The sequence below is a fragment of the Nyctibius grandis genome, chromosome 1, assembly GCF_013368605.1.
Source record: "Nyctibius grandis isolate bNycGra1 chromosome 1, bNycGra1.pri, whole genome shotgun sequence".
Lineage (NCBI taxonomy): Eukaryota > Metazoa > Chordata > Aves > Nyctibiiformes > Nyctibiidae > Nyctibius > Nyctibius grandis.
Genome location: NC_090658.1, coordinates 68,772,660 through 68,792,849, shown reverse-complemented (window position 1 = coordinate 68,792,849; position 20,190 = coordinate 68,772,660). Strand labels below are relative to the sequence as shown.

The following is a 20,190-nucleotide window of genomic DNA, read 5'->3' as shown; positions in this document are numbered from 1 at the left end:
GGAGATTTTCTGTGTTTCATCAATGGTAAATTTTCCAAAAGACGGTAGTTAATTTTTTGACTCTCATTGCTGTATCTTGTTATATATGTTACCCATCAAAATAATCCAGTCTTGCAATTCCACAGCCCTTACATTAACACTACTTTCTCAGTATACACAGTGTATGGCTTGGCAAACTAGTTTTTCACTTTCTGTCCCCTTTACCATGTTTCCTTGTAAATGTGGTACAAACCTGCAACATTTGCATCTGAGTAGCCTTGACAGGGAAGAGCATTCAGCTTTTCTCTCACATTTGGATTATTGCTTTTACCAGAATAATGCCCTTCACCATATTTACCCCTTTCCCCGTTGCTCTTTTTTTCCATTCCTTGACTCAGCTTGGTCAGACAGTGGTGCTGTGCTTCAGAAGCTTCTGCCTTCCTCTGTTCAACCTTAACAGTATCTTCCATGGGACTGCTTTGTCTTTAGCTTGTAGCATGTGCATTATCCATGAGAATGAATTATAGCACTTTTATTGGTACAATTGTCATACTCTGCCATCTCCCCCAGGAAAAAGCTATCAGATCTTTTAGAAAGTCTACAGTATGTTATCTGTGGTTGATTCTGCAATCAGAGCAGTCTGTAGCAGTGTTTCTCCCCAGCAGGAAGAAAATAACTTGTTACAAACCAGGAAGTAGGGAGCCCAAACAAAAGGGGACCCATGCTGTTCCCATCCTGCTGAGCACTGGATGGTTATACCTACCATCACAGTACAGCAGGTTGGGCTCTTACTGTGTCACATTGCCACACTATAAACCACTTCTTCCTATTCGACCAGGGACTGATATTATCACCTCTCTGCAGCATGACTTTGCCAAGCTCTGTCAGAGAACCACCAAGGAAGCACAGCAGTAGCTGAACACCTTATAGTGGTTAATATGCATTTAATGTGAGCTGCTAATGACATAATTTGGATTGCTCAGTGTTATAGCTGGTATAGGAGTAAATGGGGCCTGCAAAGTGGTGATTTCAATACAAGCAATAACCAGAGTAAAATATATATTTCTTTGCTTTCAACTCTTTTTCACAGGATGTTCACTGTTCAAGTAGATGAAGACAAAGGCCAGACTCAGAGATTGCCAACAGACCAGCCCATCTCTGTTAAGAAACTCTTTGTGGGGGGTACTTCTTCTCAGTTTCAGACTGCTCCTCTCAGAAACATACCACACTTTGAGGGCTGTATATGGAATCTTGTCATTAATGCTACGTAAGTCTCACTGATGCCAACAAATGTCTGGTTAATGAGGTCTGGTTAACTACCTTGGCTGCGAATAGAAACTTCACTGTTGCAAGGAATCATACTAAGAGCAAGCCCTAGAATATGATCTGTTTTCTTAATATGCCCTTCCTTTTTTTGTCTGCAGTATACGGTCCATAGGCTATGCAATTAATGAACTCTTTTACAGACAAGACAACACCTGTCTATTTATCCATAAAATCAGAGAAATTCAACAGTAACACTGCAATAAGATTTGCCTCAGTGATAGGTATTTATGGTGTACTATAACACTTTTTTAAGTAAGGTTGATCTCCAAGAGTATACAAATTCTGAGAACCACCACGGGAATTAATTTGCTTTGCAGAAAGTGCATGCTGCAGTAATCGGGAAGGAACATTTAAGTAAAAAGAAAGGGAATAGTGAATAAAGTAAAACCTCTATAAAAAGTTCCCACCTAAATCTTTCTTTCCCATAACCGAAGTACCTAAACTAGGATCTTATCACCCCACATTCCATCAGTGTACATCAGAGAGAGAAGGACTTCTCCGCAATGTGATTTAGCATACCTAGGCTGGTAAATCTTGCCAAGGAGGATGCCTGTCTCTCTGCACTGACTGTAGGAAGGAAAGCCAATGGTGACTATCACGTCTAATTTAAGTGTCCCACTTGTGTAGCTAAAACGGATGGATGAGTCCTGGCTCTTGTGTCCTGTGAAGTGGAATTACACTGCAGCATATAGCTATTCTTTTTAAATGGGTGGCAAAAAGGCAGAAAAACTAACAGACATCAATTTCTTTGTGTGTTCTCAGCCCGATGGACTTTGCTCAACCCGTGTCCTTTGAAAATGCAGATATTGGCCAATGTCCTTCTCTAGAACCAGAGGTTAGGCCACCTGAGGATGAAGATAAACCAATCCACACAGCAGTCCTCATCCAACCTGAACCAGATGCTAATGGGGAGAAAGAAGGACCAAGGACTCCTCCTGCTGCACCTCCTTCTCCAACACCATCTCTGTCTTCAGCACTTGTAAGTGTAGATCACTTCACTCAGGTAAAGTTTGAAAAGTTTCTCGTCAAGGCAAAACTGAAAAGCTAGCCATCAAGAATAATGAAGTAATTTGCCACAAAAATAGTAACAATTCAGCATGATATTGTAAAGGGAACATCTTGTTGCAGGTCAGTAAAACCTGTGGATAATGGAAAACTGGTTGATGTCATTTGCTTGGATTATCACAAGAGTAATTTAAAGAACAACAGAGCAGTAAAATTCCCTTTGGCTTGAATGCTTAGCCCTAAACCCTTGCACTTCAGGAAGTAAGCCAAGCAATATCTGATCAGGGTTGGAAAGGAATTTTTCCTATGGGAAATCCATGGCATTATGATATTTCTTGTGCCGTTCTCTGAAGCACATGATAACAGCCGTCAGTGACAGGATGAAGAAATAGGTAGACCAGATGTCTGTTTGATATGGCAATTTCTCCACTGCTATTTTATAACTTTAGTCAGGAGACTTACGAACTTAAGAACTGAAACCCCAGTCACTGCTAAATTGAGGTCAACTGTTGTTGTCAGAAATTTTAAACAGCTAGATAGCGGCAAGCAGTCTTGCACAATGAAATTTAAGAAGAAACTTCTTCTGTCACAAGTGTAGCAGTTTTACAAGTTGATGCAACGTTTTACGGTCCAGAAAAGATATGTTTAGATAGTGGAATATTAAACTGAATAATATATCCACTGGAAGATATTCTTGGGGGGAAATCCTTTGCATTTTGTTACACTTTCATACAACCCACAGGTTTATGCAGGATATAGTTCAGTATGGGTGAGGTTTCCAAACGGTGAAAAAAGACTGTACATTTCCTAGTTAGGAGCCTATTTACGCTGCCATAATTTACACTACCATAATAAGACAGTTTTGAGAAGTTAACAACTGGAATATTTAACTTCCTTTTTTATATATACCAAATACAAAAGAGTCAGTAATTTTGACAGTTTCTTCCAGATTGGCTTCATAAGTTCTTTCAACCATTTTGGGAGGCACTCTCACCCTGGGTCAGGTTTAATCTTCATTCCCATTTCACAACATTACAGAACACTGAGTTTGTTTGTATTGGCTTTTTCTGCGTGACCCAGAGATCAAGATTATCAATGAATTGTGTGAAGACCACAAAAAAAAAACCCCACCTAGTTGTGATTTTCAGTGAGTCAGTTGGCTGTAAATCTGTCAGTTAGAGACAAAGGAACCTGAATTCATTGCTGCAGTCACTCCCTGTTACCTGACTCGTTTTCAGAATTCATATCTGGTTTTCCATGGACATAGGTAGGATTTCTAACAATGTTTTCCTACAAAAAAAGGGTGCAAAAATTAGGCCAAAACCCCTAACTCATTAAGGTTAATTTTATATTTGAGATTCATGGCCACCTTCATCGGCCAGGCACATATAGCACAGCTTTATCTAGAAGGACTTGTCAGGCACTACTGAAGTCTCCACAGCACATGCAGCCATCAGTGTACCTGGAAATGGGAGCCTGGGGTTCAAGATAGGCAAGCGCCATCTTAGTTACTACCCTGCCCCAAGCCCCAGATTTATATATATATCGGCGTTTTAATGCTCTGGGACAGCATTTGTGATTCATTCCCACAAGGTGGAGTAGTTGTAACACGAGGGCTCCGATGCTTCTGTTTGGAGTTGAAAGTAAGTAAATTTGTGGGATAGTAAGGCTACCATAGAAAGATAAGGAACCAGGCAACAACAAGGTAGAAAGGGTTATCCAGTTTAATGCTCACTGTTGTGAAAGAGTGCAGTCATATTATCCCTTGATCAAGCATTGTAAACAATATTAAAACCACAGAAGCCCATGAGAGCGCAAGTGCACACTTTCTAAGACTCTAAGCACTAACTTTTAAATAGCAAAATTGAGAGGAATAGATCTACTCATTGATACCAGAAACTAGTCCCATCGTAACTGAGTTTTGTATATCACATATCTACAGCTGTGATAACTTGAAACAGGAATTAAAAATAAAAATCTAAATAGAACACCAATACTCCACTTTCTTTCTTGGAAAAAATGAAACTGTTTTAGTATTCTGAAGACTTTAAAGTATTATAAATAAGACAAACTTTTGGATAGTTTTTATTTTCATCTAAGTAAGTTCTCCAAAGTATTTTTCTGGGGAATGCTGCAACAAAATAAGTAACTACAGTATAATAATGAGATAACACTCATATGACCGTTAATTATACAGAAGCTCAGTGTAGAAGGACTGTATATGGAAAATATATAGCAGAAAAAATTGATTTCCACATAGCAGGCTTAAATAAGGTATCGGTTCTACTTGAGTCCTTTTAGGACCTTTTTTATCTCTATTATGTATCTGCATGTAAAAGGGGAGGGGGATTTTAATCCCAAATGAAAAAAAAAACACCCTCTACTAAAAGCAAGACAAGATCTAGAAGTAGGACAGTTGGGAAGTACACTGGTCATCAGTCTGCTGCTGCTGCTTGCTATGGATGCAGAAATGTTTCTCAACATTGGGTAACTGCTGCTTCTGCCTCATATTATTCACTGCTTCTCAGGATTCACTTGCCACTGAAATGAAGAGCGCCAGAATTACTTCTGCATTTGACTCCGTGATGGTATCTTCAGCTATTTCTCCATGCATTACTTCATTGTTTTATTAACACTATTCAATGAGCTGTGGGGACTGCTTCAGTGGTGCTCCCTTTTTCCCCTAATTACTTTCTTTGTAATTGCTAACACAGCATTGTTTGTAGAGAATGTGTGACAGTCCACCAGTGGGCTTTTCTGTCCTTCATTTCCACTGTGATACACACCGAGCTTCTTGACTTACCAGGCAAGTCCCTGGCATCTGACAAGACTGAAGTAAAGTGCAGCTGAAGAGTTCAGTCTGGAGGCTCCCAGGTAATATGGAAGATTATTAAGCAGCCAGTTTTAAACCTAGTTTAAATGACCTTAAGGCCATTACTGGAAAAACAAAACCAGAAAATTTTAATATAGGCTGATGATCCATGCTTAGTTCAGAGTCTTGTGAAGGCTGGAAAGCTGTCTGTCCTTAGGTAAAGTTAAAGCAGACACAGGCTTGTGAGTAAAACCTGGAAGTTTTTTAAGCATGCCCTACTGATTTTTTCCTTTTACTGCCATTTCCACATCAACCTAATGAATGAATTTTTACTATTATTGATGAGTATTTATCAGTAGATAATCAGTGTATGCTTGCTATGATTCCAACCATCACAGTGGGTTTGGTGCTCTCCCCCACTCCTTGCCCTTCCTTACAGTCCCTCATGCTGGGATGAAGAAAAACTGCCATGTTTGCTGATGCTGGGGAGCAGCTGAAGTGTCAGGGCCAGACCCTTTACTACCATAAACCAGCCTAGGATTCAATTTACTGTCAGAGTATGTCCTTTTACCATGTAATATGTAAAAGTGTGCCACAGGAAAGTGTGTGTCAGGTTTTTTTCCAATTCTTTCCTGTTGTTCTAGTACTGTAGTTAGTCCCTATCTTCAAATTTTAGCAAGCCGAAATGCTATTGAAAGTATTATATACACAGTATTATTATTAACATAGTTGTAAACTTTTAGATAAACCTGTAAAGCTTAAAATAATTAGAAACTTTACCCAGCATTATGGGTATATGGGTTTTTTTTCCTATTTGATGATCGCTGGAAGACTGTATCACACATTCATAACTTCGTTTGGTCCTGCTGAATTTTCCCTGTTTTTTCCCTCCATTGCACATTGATGTGTATTTGTCATCATGCATGGTGTTCTACTCTGTCAAATTCAAACCAGAGCATTCATCGTGCAAAACTAACTTTTAGAAGCGCTCTATACTGTTGTGAAGATTTTTGTGATGTGTGAAAGCGAAATATATAACACTACTGAAAAACTGAGTGAAAGGGGGAAAGAAATTTCCTCTTCGTGGCTGAAATCTCAATGCCTGATGAGTCACTCCTGGCGTTTCAAAATGTTTCCCAGAAAGAGCTCTTTGTCAGCAAAGCACCGCACCTTGTGCTTTGCAGGTCCCTGCCGAGTCAGGGCTCCAATAACAGACTGTCGCCAATCCAAAATGGTATCAGCCACAGTGCTTAAAAACACAGCTCGCAGCTATCAAAGTTTGTTTTTTTCCCAGCGGTATTGTCCTGATATTGTGTTGCCTTAGATCCTTTCAGTGGTTTCTTCACAATATTCTCAGTGGGAGGCAAAAGCTAGACATGAGTAGGAGCTGGTAATTACCATGGTCTCGCATTGCCCCAGGCACCCCTACACAAGAGCTTTAGGGCCAGAGATTAAAAGACCTGGTGAAATTAAAAAGAGAAAATTATACTAGGCAGAAGATATTTTACTTTCCATTGTTGCACCACTTTAAGATTAATAGAAGTGGAACAGACAGGGAGGGGTTTCTTTCTTTACCCCCTGGCTAATCTGCATTATACAGCTCAGGGAGTTTAACAGTTGTTACTTCTATCTGTCAGTTATTCAGCTTCCCTTACTGTTTGTGGGGGCCTTTCAGCAGCACCAGGGGAAACAACAGCACATTAAACAAAGAATACAATTGTAAAACAATATAAAGAAGTAAAATGGGGAACTTGTTGACAGGTGCAGGATCTGAAAACTACTTTTAACTCATTATTTTTAAGGTGACTAGATTTCAAGTCGACAGCCAAAGCATCCCTTTACAACTTAAGTCTTGGTTCATTTCTATAAGAGTGCATCCTCCTATGTAAAACTCGGTTATGTGAGCTAAGAGTACACTGAGCTGCCTGGAAATCGCTCTTGTAAATGCCCACTGATGGCATGAAAGCAGCAATGCTCATGTATTACTTTTATTTGCTTTTACAACCAGCTTAACAAGCTCTGCCTTTACACCAAGCTCTTGTCATACTGGTTTATAACTGTAGCTGGTGTGATGAGACATCAACATGCTGGAAAATTGAAGGGACAGTGTCTACACTAGGTAGAATATTCTAACTCCTGAGCAGTTGGAAGACTTCCAGCACGTGCACAGCTGAGATATAGATACAAAATATGAACTTTGTATGATCGCTGTATATTTTGCAGGATTCCTGTGCTGCTGACACAGAACCAGCCATTTTGGAAGGTGGCAAGCAATTTGGTCTTTCAAGGAACAGCCACATTGCAGTTGCATTTGATGACACCAAAGTGAAAAACAGGTATATGGTTTATTTCAGCATCAAGTTTTGATGGAATCATGTTGAAACAAATTACCCCTCCTAATACTCTCAAAAGCATCTCAGAAAATTATGGGCATAATCTAAAAAAGATCATGTCCCATGGCTACTTCATTTCATTATGCAAATATTAAAGCATTAAAGCATGAAATCTAGCCAATGAAGTGCCCACCTAAGTAGCTCCCTCAAGCAAGCTTGCTCTTAACTATCAGAAGAAAACAGTTTACCTCGTTGTAAGGGTTTAGCCACATACAGATCCCAGACTGATTTGCAGAAAAACAAACAGAAGAATGGAACCAGCTCATGCAACTGAGTTCATAGGTTGCTTTTTTGGAAGAAAGTTTCTTGGTTCATTAACTTGATAATTTATTGTAATAAGCAAACCTTTTTTTCCCTTTCTTCTGATAGTTAAGAGCAAGCTGGCACAGTAAACAAGCAAAATGACATTGCCCTCCCAAAGTATAACAATATATACATATACACATTGATACGCAAAGGAATTCCAAGAGCTACTTAATAAAAATACAGCTGTTTTCAATGGGTTTGGGAAGCTATAACTTCTTTGTTGTTCTTTTTTGCTGTGATGGCACATGATCATTAACAAATGTGCCATGTCACACCACTGAGCATTTTTGCTCCTTTCTAGTATGCAAGTCCATCAGCCTCACACTTATTTTTATCTATAACGATGCTGTACTGCATATTTTCTTGTATGTTAATTTTAGAAAACTGGGAAAATAATTAAAAGAAATATGTAATCCTACAGTCCTTGCATGCCTTCTTTTCAAATAAGAATCCAGGCTTGATTGTTTTCATGCAATCATTTTTCACGCTTATATTATCAACTACTTTCAGGTACTGACTTTGCAGCTCGGCTTGGGCTAGGTTAGTGATGTGCTGCCAGTACAACCTTAGCATCTAGGTATCTAAATCATTTCTTCCCAGGTTCTTTGCTGTAGGGGAGGTTTTTGGCATTACCATTCAGTCCAAGGGATAGCAGACCTCCTCAGACACGCTCCCATTTTCAGTTGGGAGAAATCAGAATAAGTGTTTTATATCCTGATTGTAAACTCTTCTCTCTGCGTCTTTAAAAGTTTTGCAAACTGTCTTCAGGCAATACAGCTCATTAAAAACTCAACATTTGCTAGCTGTCACTACAGCTCGCTCCTCTTTGTGAGCATTACGTGTGTGGATGATGGATAACGCCGCTGGAATTTTACAAGTGCTAGGATTTTCTAGCAACTACAGCTGCAGCTGAGAATTGTATCTTGAAATTCTCTGCCAAGGTTGCACTTTTGTATTTCCACAGCAAAGGGACTAATGAACACTCACATGTCATGGATCAAATATGTGTGAAATGCAATTCACGTACGACCAATTATTTTTCTTCAACCCTGATGGACAAATAAAATGGGCCACTAAATGTAAAGTTTTGTTAGAGGAACACAGAAAGGTAAAGCAGATAAATTTGTCTCCTGTCTGACTCTGAATATCTTTTCCTTTGTTACTGTTTTCCTGTTTGTTTGATTTTCAGACTTACAATTGAATTTGAAGTCCGAACAACAGCTGATTCTGGCTTGCTGTTTTATATGGCCCGGATCAACCATGCTGATTTTGCTACAGTTCAGATAAAGAATGGACTGCCTTACTTCAGCTATGATCTGGGGAGCGGAGACACCAACACAATGATTTCCAACAAAATAAATGATGGCCAGTGGCACAAGGTATAATAGTCACTAATGCTAAATTATTCTTTGTAATGCTAAAAGCGAGCTTTGCTTTGCCTTAAGATATTTCCAAAATGTAGTCTATACAAGCTAAACTTTACAACTAGGCATTTCTGTAGTCTGCAAAATTTGTGCTTTCAGATGCACTGTTGAGTACACGGTACATATTCTACTAACAAAAAGTTAGTGCTGATCTTTGAAATATGTCCTTCAGGAAACACATATTTCTGGACATATTCAGAATATGTCCCATGTATGGTAAGGAACTGCAGAAAATGTTACATCTTGCCTAATAGGGCTCAGGTGAGTATCAGCTCATTGTGATTGAATACATCATTAAAGCCAGTTGTTTCTTTGTTAATAATGCCACTGTTCAGCCATAATGCTAAGAACAAAGAAAAGAAAAAAGAAAAAGACTTAAGTAAATCCTTCCTGCATTGTTAATTTAATTCATTAGGGAATAAATATGGTATTAATGGATGTACTTGGCAGCCCCTTCTGTGACTTTATGAGAGGAAGTATTTACATACAATGCCTGTGGCTTTCGGATGGTAAGCAAAGGAATAATGTCACAACCATGAAGTTTAATATTTACTGGGCCAAGGACATCAGACATAGTATATTCATTAGGTAATACGCTCGAACGCACCAATAAAGACACAGAAGAAAAGAATACATGTAACCACGTATTCAAGTTATATGCTATAAGAGACATTACATTTTGGACAGGTATTTGGAAAGTCACCATCCACTTCTCTTATCAACAAATGAGAAAAAATCTAATTGCATTTTCTGTTATGCTTGAATTGGTCTTACAACACCCTCTTTGCAGTCATCCTTAGTCCCTCTTTGCTTCATTCCCTCCCTGTTCCACAGGAATTTTATTTTCGCTGGATTTTTATTCATGAACTTTTTAATGATAGCAAATGCTCTAAACCAACATATTTCATGAGGGGAAAAAATAAAGTTCTAGTCATATTTATCTGTTTTACATAACGCCTAGGAGCACTGGCAGTAGACCAGGGCCCCTTTCTGCTAGAATCTCTATAGACATAGATCAAAGATATTTTTTTTTTTTTGCTCTTCTAGCCATTTTCCCTATATTCTAAGAGAACTAACTGAAACCTATATTCTTAATCCAAGACTGTGCTCTTTGGGCATGCAGCTTGGCACTCTGTGAGAGAGGGACCCGTGTTGTTGATCCCGTTTTTGTAGGAGAGAATGGAGACAAAATCCAAAGTCACCGTTCCCAAAAAGCACAAGGAAGTCCATTCTGGGAGGAAAAGAGCAACGTCTTAATAAAAGACCACAGTCTTTGTAAGAAAGCAGGGGCTTCTCCTTAAAATAATCCTTTTAGTGAGAACCTTTTTATGTTCAAACATGTCCATCAGGCCTACAGAAGCCACATTGTGCTGCTGCTGTCTCTTCAGGTCCTCTGTAAGACTGTCTGTTCCCAGTTCCTGTCTCACTCACCAAATCCTCCTTCTACCCAGGGTGTAAATGTCCATCTCAAATTCACAATTGTCCATAAACACCAAGTTCAGTCCCTCACCTTCAGGCCGCCCCTTGTCAGTGTTCAGTCATTCCCATTGCATGACAGATGTGCTGCCACACTGAAGCAGAAGCAGCCATGTTAAAGAAAAGCCAAAGAGAAATGCTGTTTCTCTTTCTCTACTACTCTGGTGAGCTAACCACTGTGCTGTTTAGAAATCTGCTAAGGTGCATGTTGCATTTTACATTTTATTCCTTTTTTTATACAGAATCATTGTTATACTGATCTGTAGAGATTTCAATATAAATCTTTGGAAAGTAATTGGCCAGGGGTTATTGGGGTAGAATTTCCCCAACTCTTCAGCAATTGCACTTCCTCCATGCGATTCACAGCCCATTTGTCTGAACAGAAGCCATAATACCAACAGAACATAGTTGGTATTATATTTACTCTAGCATGAACTATGATCTGAGGCACATCCAAACTAGTAGAATCATAAACTCAATATTGTCTGCAAACATGTGCTATAACAAAGATTTGCAACCGGTGCCATTAACATTCAGCATTTACTATTCCCAGTAATTAAGACTGCTATCTGATTCCAGGAAAAACAATATTGTGGCATGCCTATGATAGTAAAAAGGTTTTAAAATGAACCCCAAGTCCTTTCAGTAATTCTGATAAATAACAGTCATAATGCCTCCTGACCCAGAGCCAATTGAAAGGCAGTCATATGTTTGCACAAAACCTTGCACAGGAACTCTGTTGCATTAACATTATCCATAGTTGCTGCCACAGTACTTCTGTTAACCACTCCTACTACTTTCTCCTGTAGTGTTACATATTTTGGACTAGAAGGCTAGTTACAATCTGGAAACAGTTATCAGAAAACTATCTGTAATTGTATTGCATTTGTGTGTCTTTTTTTAGATAAAAGTAATTCGAACGAAGCAAGAAGGAAACCTGATAGTAGATGGTGTTTCAAACAGGACTGTGAGCCCCAAGAAGGCCGATATATTGGATGTTGTAGGAATGCTGTATGTTGGAGGATTGCCCATTAACTACACAACTAGAAGAATTGGTCCGGTAAGCAAGTTTGTTTAAGTTATCTCACACTCCTTAAGTATGTCTTGAGTGGTACCAATGTCTTCCCAGTTTTGTTTTGTTTCACTTTTCCCTCAGACTGCTCAAGAACATGTATTAAATGGACCTTACTGGAGGTATGCTGCATTCTTTTAGTGGAAAGATCTGACTCAAAATCCAGTTAATGCAAAGAACTAGAAATAGCAGAGTTAGTTGCTATTATGGAAAAGTAGAAAGACCCATACACTTGTATCCACTTGGATCACTGCGCAGCTAGAGTATAAGGTCCTGAATACTACTTGCCCTTTCTCTTGGCTGCAATTCATCTAGCAATAAGTGCTAATAAACAGTGAAAGCATCTCCTAAGAGAAGCAGTAGAAGCCAAAATTACCCTGGACAATGTACCCAGTGGTACAGCTGCTTACTGTAGTAACTGGGTTTGTGTTAGGAGAGAACGTATTTTGAAGTAAGGCCATGAAAACTCTGTTGTCCTCTTTCTGTTTCCAAATCAAATGTGCACATTTCAATTTATCACTGTTTCAGTCTAAATGCCCACCTTCCGTGCTGACACAGAAGATACCTTGGCAAACAGAGAGCCCAGAGAAGTAAATATAATTTTGGCCTAAACCTTGTAGGATTAACTAGGAACACACTATTTCTTCACCCAGGCCATTTATTGCATCCTACTGCACAATCCCATGTCAGTCATCTCACTTTCCTGCTGCCCTCCCACCCCTCAAGATATGCCAGTATGAGAATCAGAGGAAAACCTCTTCCCTGCATTATTTTTTCTCTGCACAGAGGAGTGTTTCAAAGCAGAAACCAGAACTTGAGTGAAAGTAATTACAGCAAACAACAAATTAGCCATATAGTACAGCACAATGTGGACAAAAAACTGGAATGTCAGTAGCAGCTACGTCTAAGCTCATTCTGGGTGGCTATACAGAATCGGTAAAGAGGAGGCAAAAGCATAGATCCTAGCAGGGAAACAAAAACCAGACTCTCAAAGAAACTGCACATGAGTAAATCCCATGCTAGTAAGATGACTATGGAGTGGCGAATACTAGTATATAGACAGGCAAGTGTCCACCAGTTCAGGTGGGCAAAATAAATATGGAAAAGGAATTCCTAGATCCTGCTTAAACAATTCACTATAATAATTCATGGATTGGGAATAAGGGGGAAGAATAATGACTCTAAATCCGAGAGCCGTGTTCCATAAAGAAAATTGACCTGTAAGATCATATTTCTTAACAAATTTTGGATTGTGTAGAAAGACCAAACTGAGGCAGATCTACTGATTTACCAAACCAGATCTGAGGCACTGAAAAACAAAAGCAATACTTAACTACCCACAAAACAGAATTCCTAATACTATCAAATTACGCTCTTTGAAATATATCTACAATTTACAAATACTAATCTAAGGAGAAAGGTAACACTAAATCTTTACCTATTGCTCCTTGTCAGAAGTAATGGAAGAAACCTGTGCAGATAAATGGCTCAGTCTGGCAATAACAGTCATGTCAGATCCTGACAGTCTTACGTGCTTTGGGATTTAAATGAAGCTGTGACTTCAAATGTCATTCACAGAAGATAAAAAACAGTGCTCGCCTTTCAGTGATTCTCAGTAAAATACACCACATGATGTATTAATAGAGTGTTGTGTTGTAGGCTTCAGGTAAAGGCTCTGAAGCAAAGTTGAAAGTATGTATTATCTTAGTTAGGGCTTTCTGCTAAACACACATCAACCTTTTTTAGACACTAATCATCTAATACGTAACCGTAGGTGGACTGGCTTCCTATTCAGTGCAGAAGGTACCTACTTGTTTGGCTTCAGCAAAGTCACGTTTTAAGCACTCAAAACTCTGCTTTCAGCAAAAGATGTTATATTGCCTGTTACCATGCTAAAGTATAACCAGCTTTGCTTTTCCATAGGGAAAGTGAAATTTTAAAATTAGAGAATGTTATTGAGTTGTCTAGAGATCTTGCATTTCTGTGATTTATTCTCACGGCGAAGATGGCAAGATATGTTTTCTTTTGTGGCATTTTTGTTTTTTGGTAACAAAACCTGTTGATCTGGAGATGACTTTCTCTTAGAAATTAGAAAAAGGTCTATTGATAAAGAAGTTGACAGAAAGCATTGCTCAGCTCAGAACTGAATTTATTCACTGATATTGCTCAAGTCCTCATGAAAACTTTGTATGGGTGTATTTAGCAGTAATAAGCTGTATCATTCCACAGTACATCCAGCTTTGATTTACAAGGAAAGAAATTCTTTGGAAATTCTTTCAAATCACTATTAAGGATATTGTTAGAGGAGGTGGTGTGAAGAGCCAAGGCTTCCCTCTGCAGGTGTGCCTGTCTCCATTCTGTATTTATACATATTTCTGCGCTGTATTTTATATGCTGAATTTTATTTTCTTCCTTCCTACTTCATTGCTTATGAATACATCTTCCTTTTCTTCCTCAAAGTACAGGTTTATTATTTTCCTCTCTCCCACTGATATCAGGGATAAATTTTCCTAACTCTAAGTCAAAGATCAAAGCCTTTGTCTAAAGGTGAGAACCAAAATGCAGGTGCTGCACACCTCAGAGAGAAAAGGGAGGGAGAGCTCAGGGGGTAGTTCACAGCGGGGGAGATGCCAATGGCTCTCAGCGGCCCCACTGGGATGCAGTAATCACACAGCTGAGCCCAGGGACAATCCAGGGTGTAGCCTGGGCAGCCCCTCACTCCTGCCCCAGGCAGGATCTCACTTACACCACCAGCTTAAGTGTGCACATGCCACCAGCTTGGAGTCACAGTAATGTGCTCCCAGCGCAGAAGCCAAACTGGAGCTGCAGTTTGCTACCCTGCACAGGAGCCTCCATACACCCAAGCACATCCCCTGCCTCCACTTGCCTCTCTGGCCAACAGAGTGACCCTTGTCAGTGTGGTCACCAGACCTATATATGGTTACATATAAGAACTATGTACAGGCAACAACTTTTACGGAGGGGCTTTGTTCATTTTAATAGCTGTGTTCCTGCATTAGCTCTGTCTTACCATGCAATATTAGGCCCATAGTAAAGTGATTAAAGGGGAGGGAAAAAAAAAAGCCCTAGTAAAATTACTCGCAACCCAGAGAACTATATCCAGTATCTTCACCTACTTGAAAACCCCATAACCTAGTCAATTAAAAAGGTAAAGTATAGGCCATTAAATTCCTGCATTGCTGATGTAATTTGCTATGTTTCATTATGCAGTGTATTATTTTATGTCCCCTCCATTAAGCCAAATAGATGTGACTCGGATCACATCCCTGGAAAGTAATGTAATTCATCCTCAGTTTGGCTGAGATTAGATTCCAATTACAATCAGATATTAAGGATTAGCCATGTAAAATTCAAGTTTTATCAGCTCCATAAATCCAGCAGAGAAGCAGAGGAAAGGTACTTTTGATGACATACTTCAGGCCTTTATGCTGAGCACTTCAGCTTGCTTTGCACAGTTATATGTTTTGTTTGAAATATTGAATGCAGGTCACCTATAGCATCGACGGCTGCATCAGAGGTTTTAAAATGACAGAATCACCTGTTGACCTGGATAATCCAACTTCCAGCTTCAATGTTGGAAAATGCTTTGTCACTGTACAGAAAGGAACATACTTCGATGGAACAGGCTTTGCCAAAACAGGTAATGAACAACAATTCTGCTGGTAGGCAGCGAACAGAGAAAAAGGAGATGCTGTTTTCAGAAACTTCCAGTGCTACCTAACTACTGTTGACTGGCGGCAAAGTGAGACCAATACTTGAAACTCTCACTGATCATTTTTAGTTTCTTGCCTAGGAATAGACTATATGACTTTTTAGCAAGGTCTCACACTAGGCACAGGCACCATAACAGTTACTTACATGATTTCACATGGAATGGAGTGCATTAATAATGCTGAGTTAGCTACCTTGCATTACTGGCAACACACTTAGTGTGATTATTAGGAATAACGTATTAAGTACTTTTCTTCACTTTATTACGCCTCCTCTTTTCTCTCCAAGTTGGTGCATACAAAGTGGGCACTGACCTGCTCGTGGAATTTGAATTCCGTACAACACGAATGAATGGTGTTCTCCTAGGAGTCAGCAGCCAGAAGATGGATGGGCTTGGCATTGAATTAGTAGACGGAAAAGTGAGTAGCAAAGCATTTTTGGCTCTTCATACAGACTGTTTTTAAAATCACAGGTAGTTTAAATGCAAGCTTACTACTTCAATCTCAAGGTGTCTCAGTCAATATCAGGGCTCTCCTTTATGCAGCACTTGCCACTTCCCATACATCAAGAGGCTCCTTCTTACACTTTTGCAAAGTTATTTTAAAAGATTCTGTAACACTTGAGCCTCCTAAAACTGCAATATCAGGACTTAAATTAGTGAGAATCGGAAAAGTTTTGAGGAAAAGTTTTATCATTAATAATATTTGTGTATATCTTTTATTTCCCAATCTGGTAAACCAGTCAGTAGTGTTACCACTATAGAGAGCTGTTTTTTCAGGGACCCCTCAAAAACTAAGGCAAAAATGGAAAAATGACAACCTAGACAATGATTTTGCATATTTACACTAGTGTTTATCTCAGTGACATAACCCAGACCCCAGTGAGACTATGCAGAGGGACAGCAATCCACACAGAGTATTAAATCAGAGCTTTAGTGCATGTAGTGAGAGCATGTTGATTTAAATAATTAAAAACATAATAAAAATAAGAACAATAGAACTGTTTTGAGAACTATCTAACTTTGATGTCACACTTTTCAGGTGATGTTTCACGTTGACAATGGTGCAGGCCGATTCTCTGCTATCTATGAGCCCGATGCACCAGGCAGTTTGTGTGATGGACAGTGGCACAAGGTTTTTGCAAGCAAGATCAAACACCGTTTAGAGCTGACTGTGGATGACAGACAGGTGGATGGTAACAGCCCAAACAGGGCCTCAACCTCAGCAGACACTAATGACCCTGTCTTTGTCGGAGGATATCCTGGTGAGCATTTAACTCACAAACGATGCTTTACTTGTGCTCTAGCAACTCTACCTTGGTAATGTTTTAAATCATAAAATTGGGACTAGTATGTTAAAGTTGATGGATAAGACTGTCTAAGTTTGTATCAGTTTGAATGGGTGCTCGTTTCTGCATCCAGCTGCATTTCAGAACAAGAAGTTCTGCAGAACCAAGGGACTCTCGCAGATCCCCTGGCCGGTCTCAAAAGTAGACACTGTCACAGAGGAGCGGGAAGACTTTTTGCCTTCTGCTGCCCACACACACACATCCTCCCTCTTAAAACTTTCTGTTTAGTAACAGCATAATAGTTATGTTTCAATAGTAACAGCATTTGGCAAATTTAAATTTAACTTAAGAATGGCAAAGTTAAATTTAACTAAAGAACGCATATATGCCCTTGGCGGGGCAGGGCACTGCATATGTGTAAATCAGCCTGTAAAACCTGAGGAACTGAGGAATGTGGACAACAGGCTGGACAGAGAGGTGAGAGAACACCACCTCTTTCTGATTAATATCTTTGCTCATGGTCAGGTGGTTTTTAAAGGGAAAAAAAAAATCTAAATTTGCTACTCAATATTCTGGAAGTCCTCGAGAGAACTTGCTTCAGGCAGAAGTAATTGAACAGGATCCAGAACTGGGCTGAGCTCTGTAGCTAGCTTCATCTTCCACTAAGCTGATAATGAATGCTAGTATTCATCTGTTCATAGACAGACAACAAGTTTATCTAATAGCAGTTTGTTTTCTCAAAACACGGTTAAGATGTTGCAAAGTGCCAATTTTGTTGCATTTATAATAAAGTTTCCCTCTAGTTTGCAAACGAAAAAGCTAAGTATGTTTGCAGTATGTGCCTGCTCTAGTGCATACTGAGGTCAATGGCAAGATGTGTCTTGAGTTAATTCCTAAATGATTTGCTGGAAGTTGCTTTTCCCCCTGTTCTAATGTGTGATTCAGTGCATCCAAAAAGCCTTCTCTCTAAAGCTTCAGAACATTTTCAAAAATGTTCTGAATGATACTGAAGTGTGAGAGTTATACTTCAGTCACAGTGACTATTGATAAAGACCAGCAAATTTGTGCCAGAAGGAAAACAGCTTTGTGGCAGCCTTTTTGTAACAGGATTCTACCATAGGAGCTAACACTAAAGAAACACTGCAGATGAAGTTACTGTCTCGTTCTGGACTGTATGTTAAGAGGAACATAGCAAGAGAAACAAATGAAGTAACACAGCAATCTGTACAAAACAAGCCTACACTTACATCATGTTGAAGTGATATTCCTGAGTTCAGCCACATGGCAAGTTAGAAATTATTTAATAAACCTACATGCACATTTAAACACCTCACACTTCTCTTGATCAAGTCTAGTCTAGCTCATCCAAGATTTGTTTTAACATTCCTAATACCTAGACAGCCTCATCACAAATTTAAAACACAGTATCACGGGATTTTGTAAAATTAGTAAGCATCTGTATTTTACAGCCCTCTTGAGGCTTCTCCTGGCTGCATAAACAGTGCAAAACAGTGTAAACCCACTAGATTCAGCTGGTGGAGATTGTCCTGTGCAGAGAAACTTTTTGCCACCAGAGCTTGGGCAAGGACATAAATTCCTGGCTACCCATAAAAGCCATTACTCATCTCCTGTCACTCTTCACTGTGCAAGAAGGCACAGATAGATTCAACGGTCTCATCCTCTGTGAAACAGCATAATGCTATGGCCAGTCAGTCCTCTACATGTGTAAAGTTATTTCTGCAACCCTTACTTTATTAGTCACATAGATTGGTATTGGAGTGCACCCCTGTAGCCACTTTTTTCACATGGAAGAACATTAAGGAACAAGTCATGCCATGAATTTCAAGCAGTTGAGAGAAATATTGTCAGCTTCCCAGTCAAACCAACCCTCACTTCTATCATCTGGTCACACCAGAATAGTTCCCTCCTTCTTTAGTGGAAGAGATGTACTCAAATCCCTGGCTTTACTATCAGCAAGGAAAAAAAAATCAGAATGCGTGAAAACTCCCCAAACCATTCCTTAAATGACACCTGAAGTCCATACTGAGGAACTGGCCTTTTCATGATGTTAGGGCTGAGAACTGCATCCGTTTTGGCCTTTTTTTTTGCTCTGTTATTCTGTGGATAAATAGCTTGAGAAGTTGGAGATCTGCAGGATGAGCACGTATGCATCATGTGCCATTTGTAGGTTAGCAAGCTGCCATTTGGCCATTTTCTTTAATTTCCTTTATGTCACATAACTGAGTTATATGGTTTACAATGGTAGTTTAAATGTGTTCAGATTCTGCCACTGTCATGCCAGGACAGAAAAAGGAAAGAAGACTGGATTGTTGTCACTAACATAAGCATTTATCACATTCACTCATAAGGTTTGTAATCTTTTTTTAATTAAGAAGATATACAGCAAATAAAACATATTCATTTATTGCTGGGGACATCTATTCTCCTGCAAGACTCTGAAAGAACAACCTTAAGTATCAACTTAGACTTATATAATTCCTTTTGCCTTTTTTTTCCCTCCTTCAGATGGTGTGACTCAGTTTGGGCTGACCACTAATATCCGTTTTAAAGGATGTATTCGATTTCTGAAGCTTACCAAGGGTACTGCTAAACCTCAAGAGATTAACTTCAGCAAAGCTTTGGAGCTGAAGGGTGTTCAACCACTGTCATGCCCTGCAAACTAACTGTAATTCAACTGATACGGATCTGTTTATATAAGCACCTCAGATTAAAAAAGAAAAAAAATCTATATATACATTGCATTCATAATAAAATGTCTTTATGCAAGTATTTGAGTAGTGTTTGTGGCATATTCAAATGGCTATTTCAAGGTACCTCCCATGCCCTTCATTAATGGAGTAGAACAGTAATTTTTATCCATCTCTTTCCTTATAGCTTAAAATGGAAATGTTTCATCATTCTTCTAATGAGTGAGACCACATATTATGCAACGTGTTCCTTTACTGTGAAATTTAGAATCATAGAATCATACGATATCTCAAGCTGGAAGGGACCCTTAGGGATCATTGACTCAAACTCCCTGAAATGCTCCCTAAATACTTTTTGTGAGGTAGATTGCATTCCTTTACCATTCTAAATAGAGTGCACTTGGGTGCATGCACACCTCCATCTTTCATTAGAAATGGGCATATTACCTTGTTTAAATCACTCCCAAGAGCTTTTAGAAAAATTTTCTGACCATGATATTTCCCACGAAAATTTCACTGAGAAATTCAAAAGTTTATGTAGTCTACGTGGCTGCTGTCTTGTTATAGCCATGGAACCAAGTGCAGGGAAGGAAAATGTTACTGCTTGCTCGACTTATTTGGGATTATTGAAAAAAATATGTTGCACCTAAAATCTCTGCTATATCCAGCA

The 20,190-nt window shown here is 39.2% G+C and overlaps 1 protein-coding gene across 1 annotated transcript in view; it reads left to right on the top strand.

Annotated features, from left to right (window-relative positions):
- LAMA2 (laminin subunit alpha 2) overlaps positions 1-19,602 on the top strand; it is a 400,132-nt gene extending 380,530 nt beyond the window's left edge. Inside the window, 9 exon segments of the mRNA XM_068416012.1 lie at positions 1,070-1,246; positions 2,068-2,284; positions 7,346-7,458; positions 9,011-9,200; positions 11,626-11,781; positions 15,301-15,454; positions 15,814-15,944; positions 16,566-16,788; positions 19,339-19,602. Of these exon segments, the coding sequence (XP_068272113.1) occupies positions 1,070-1,246; positions 2,068-2,284; positions 7,346-7,458; positions 9,011-9,200; positions 11,626-11,781; positions 15,301-15,454; positions 15,814-15,944; positions 16,566-16,788; positions 19,339-19,496 (1,519 nt within the window). The 3' untranslated portion in view covers positions 19,497-19,602.
- The last annotated feature ends 588 nt before the right edge of the window (positions 19,603-20,190 follow it).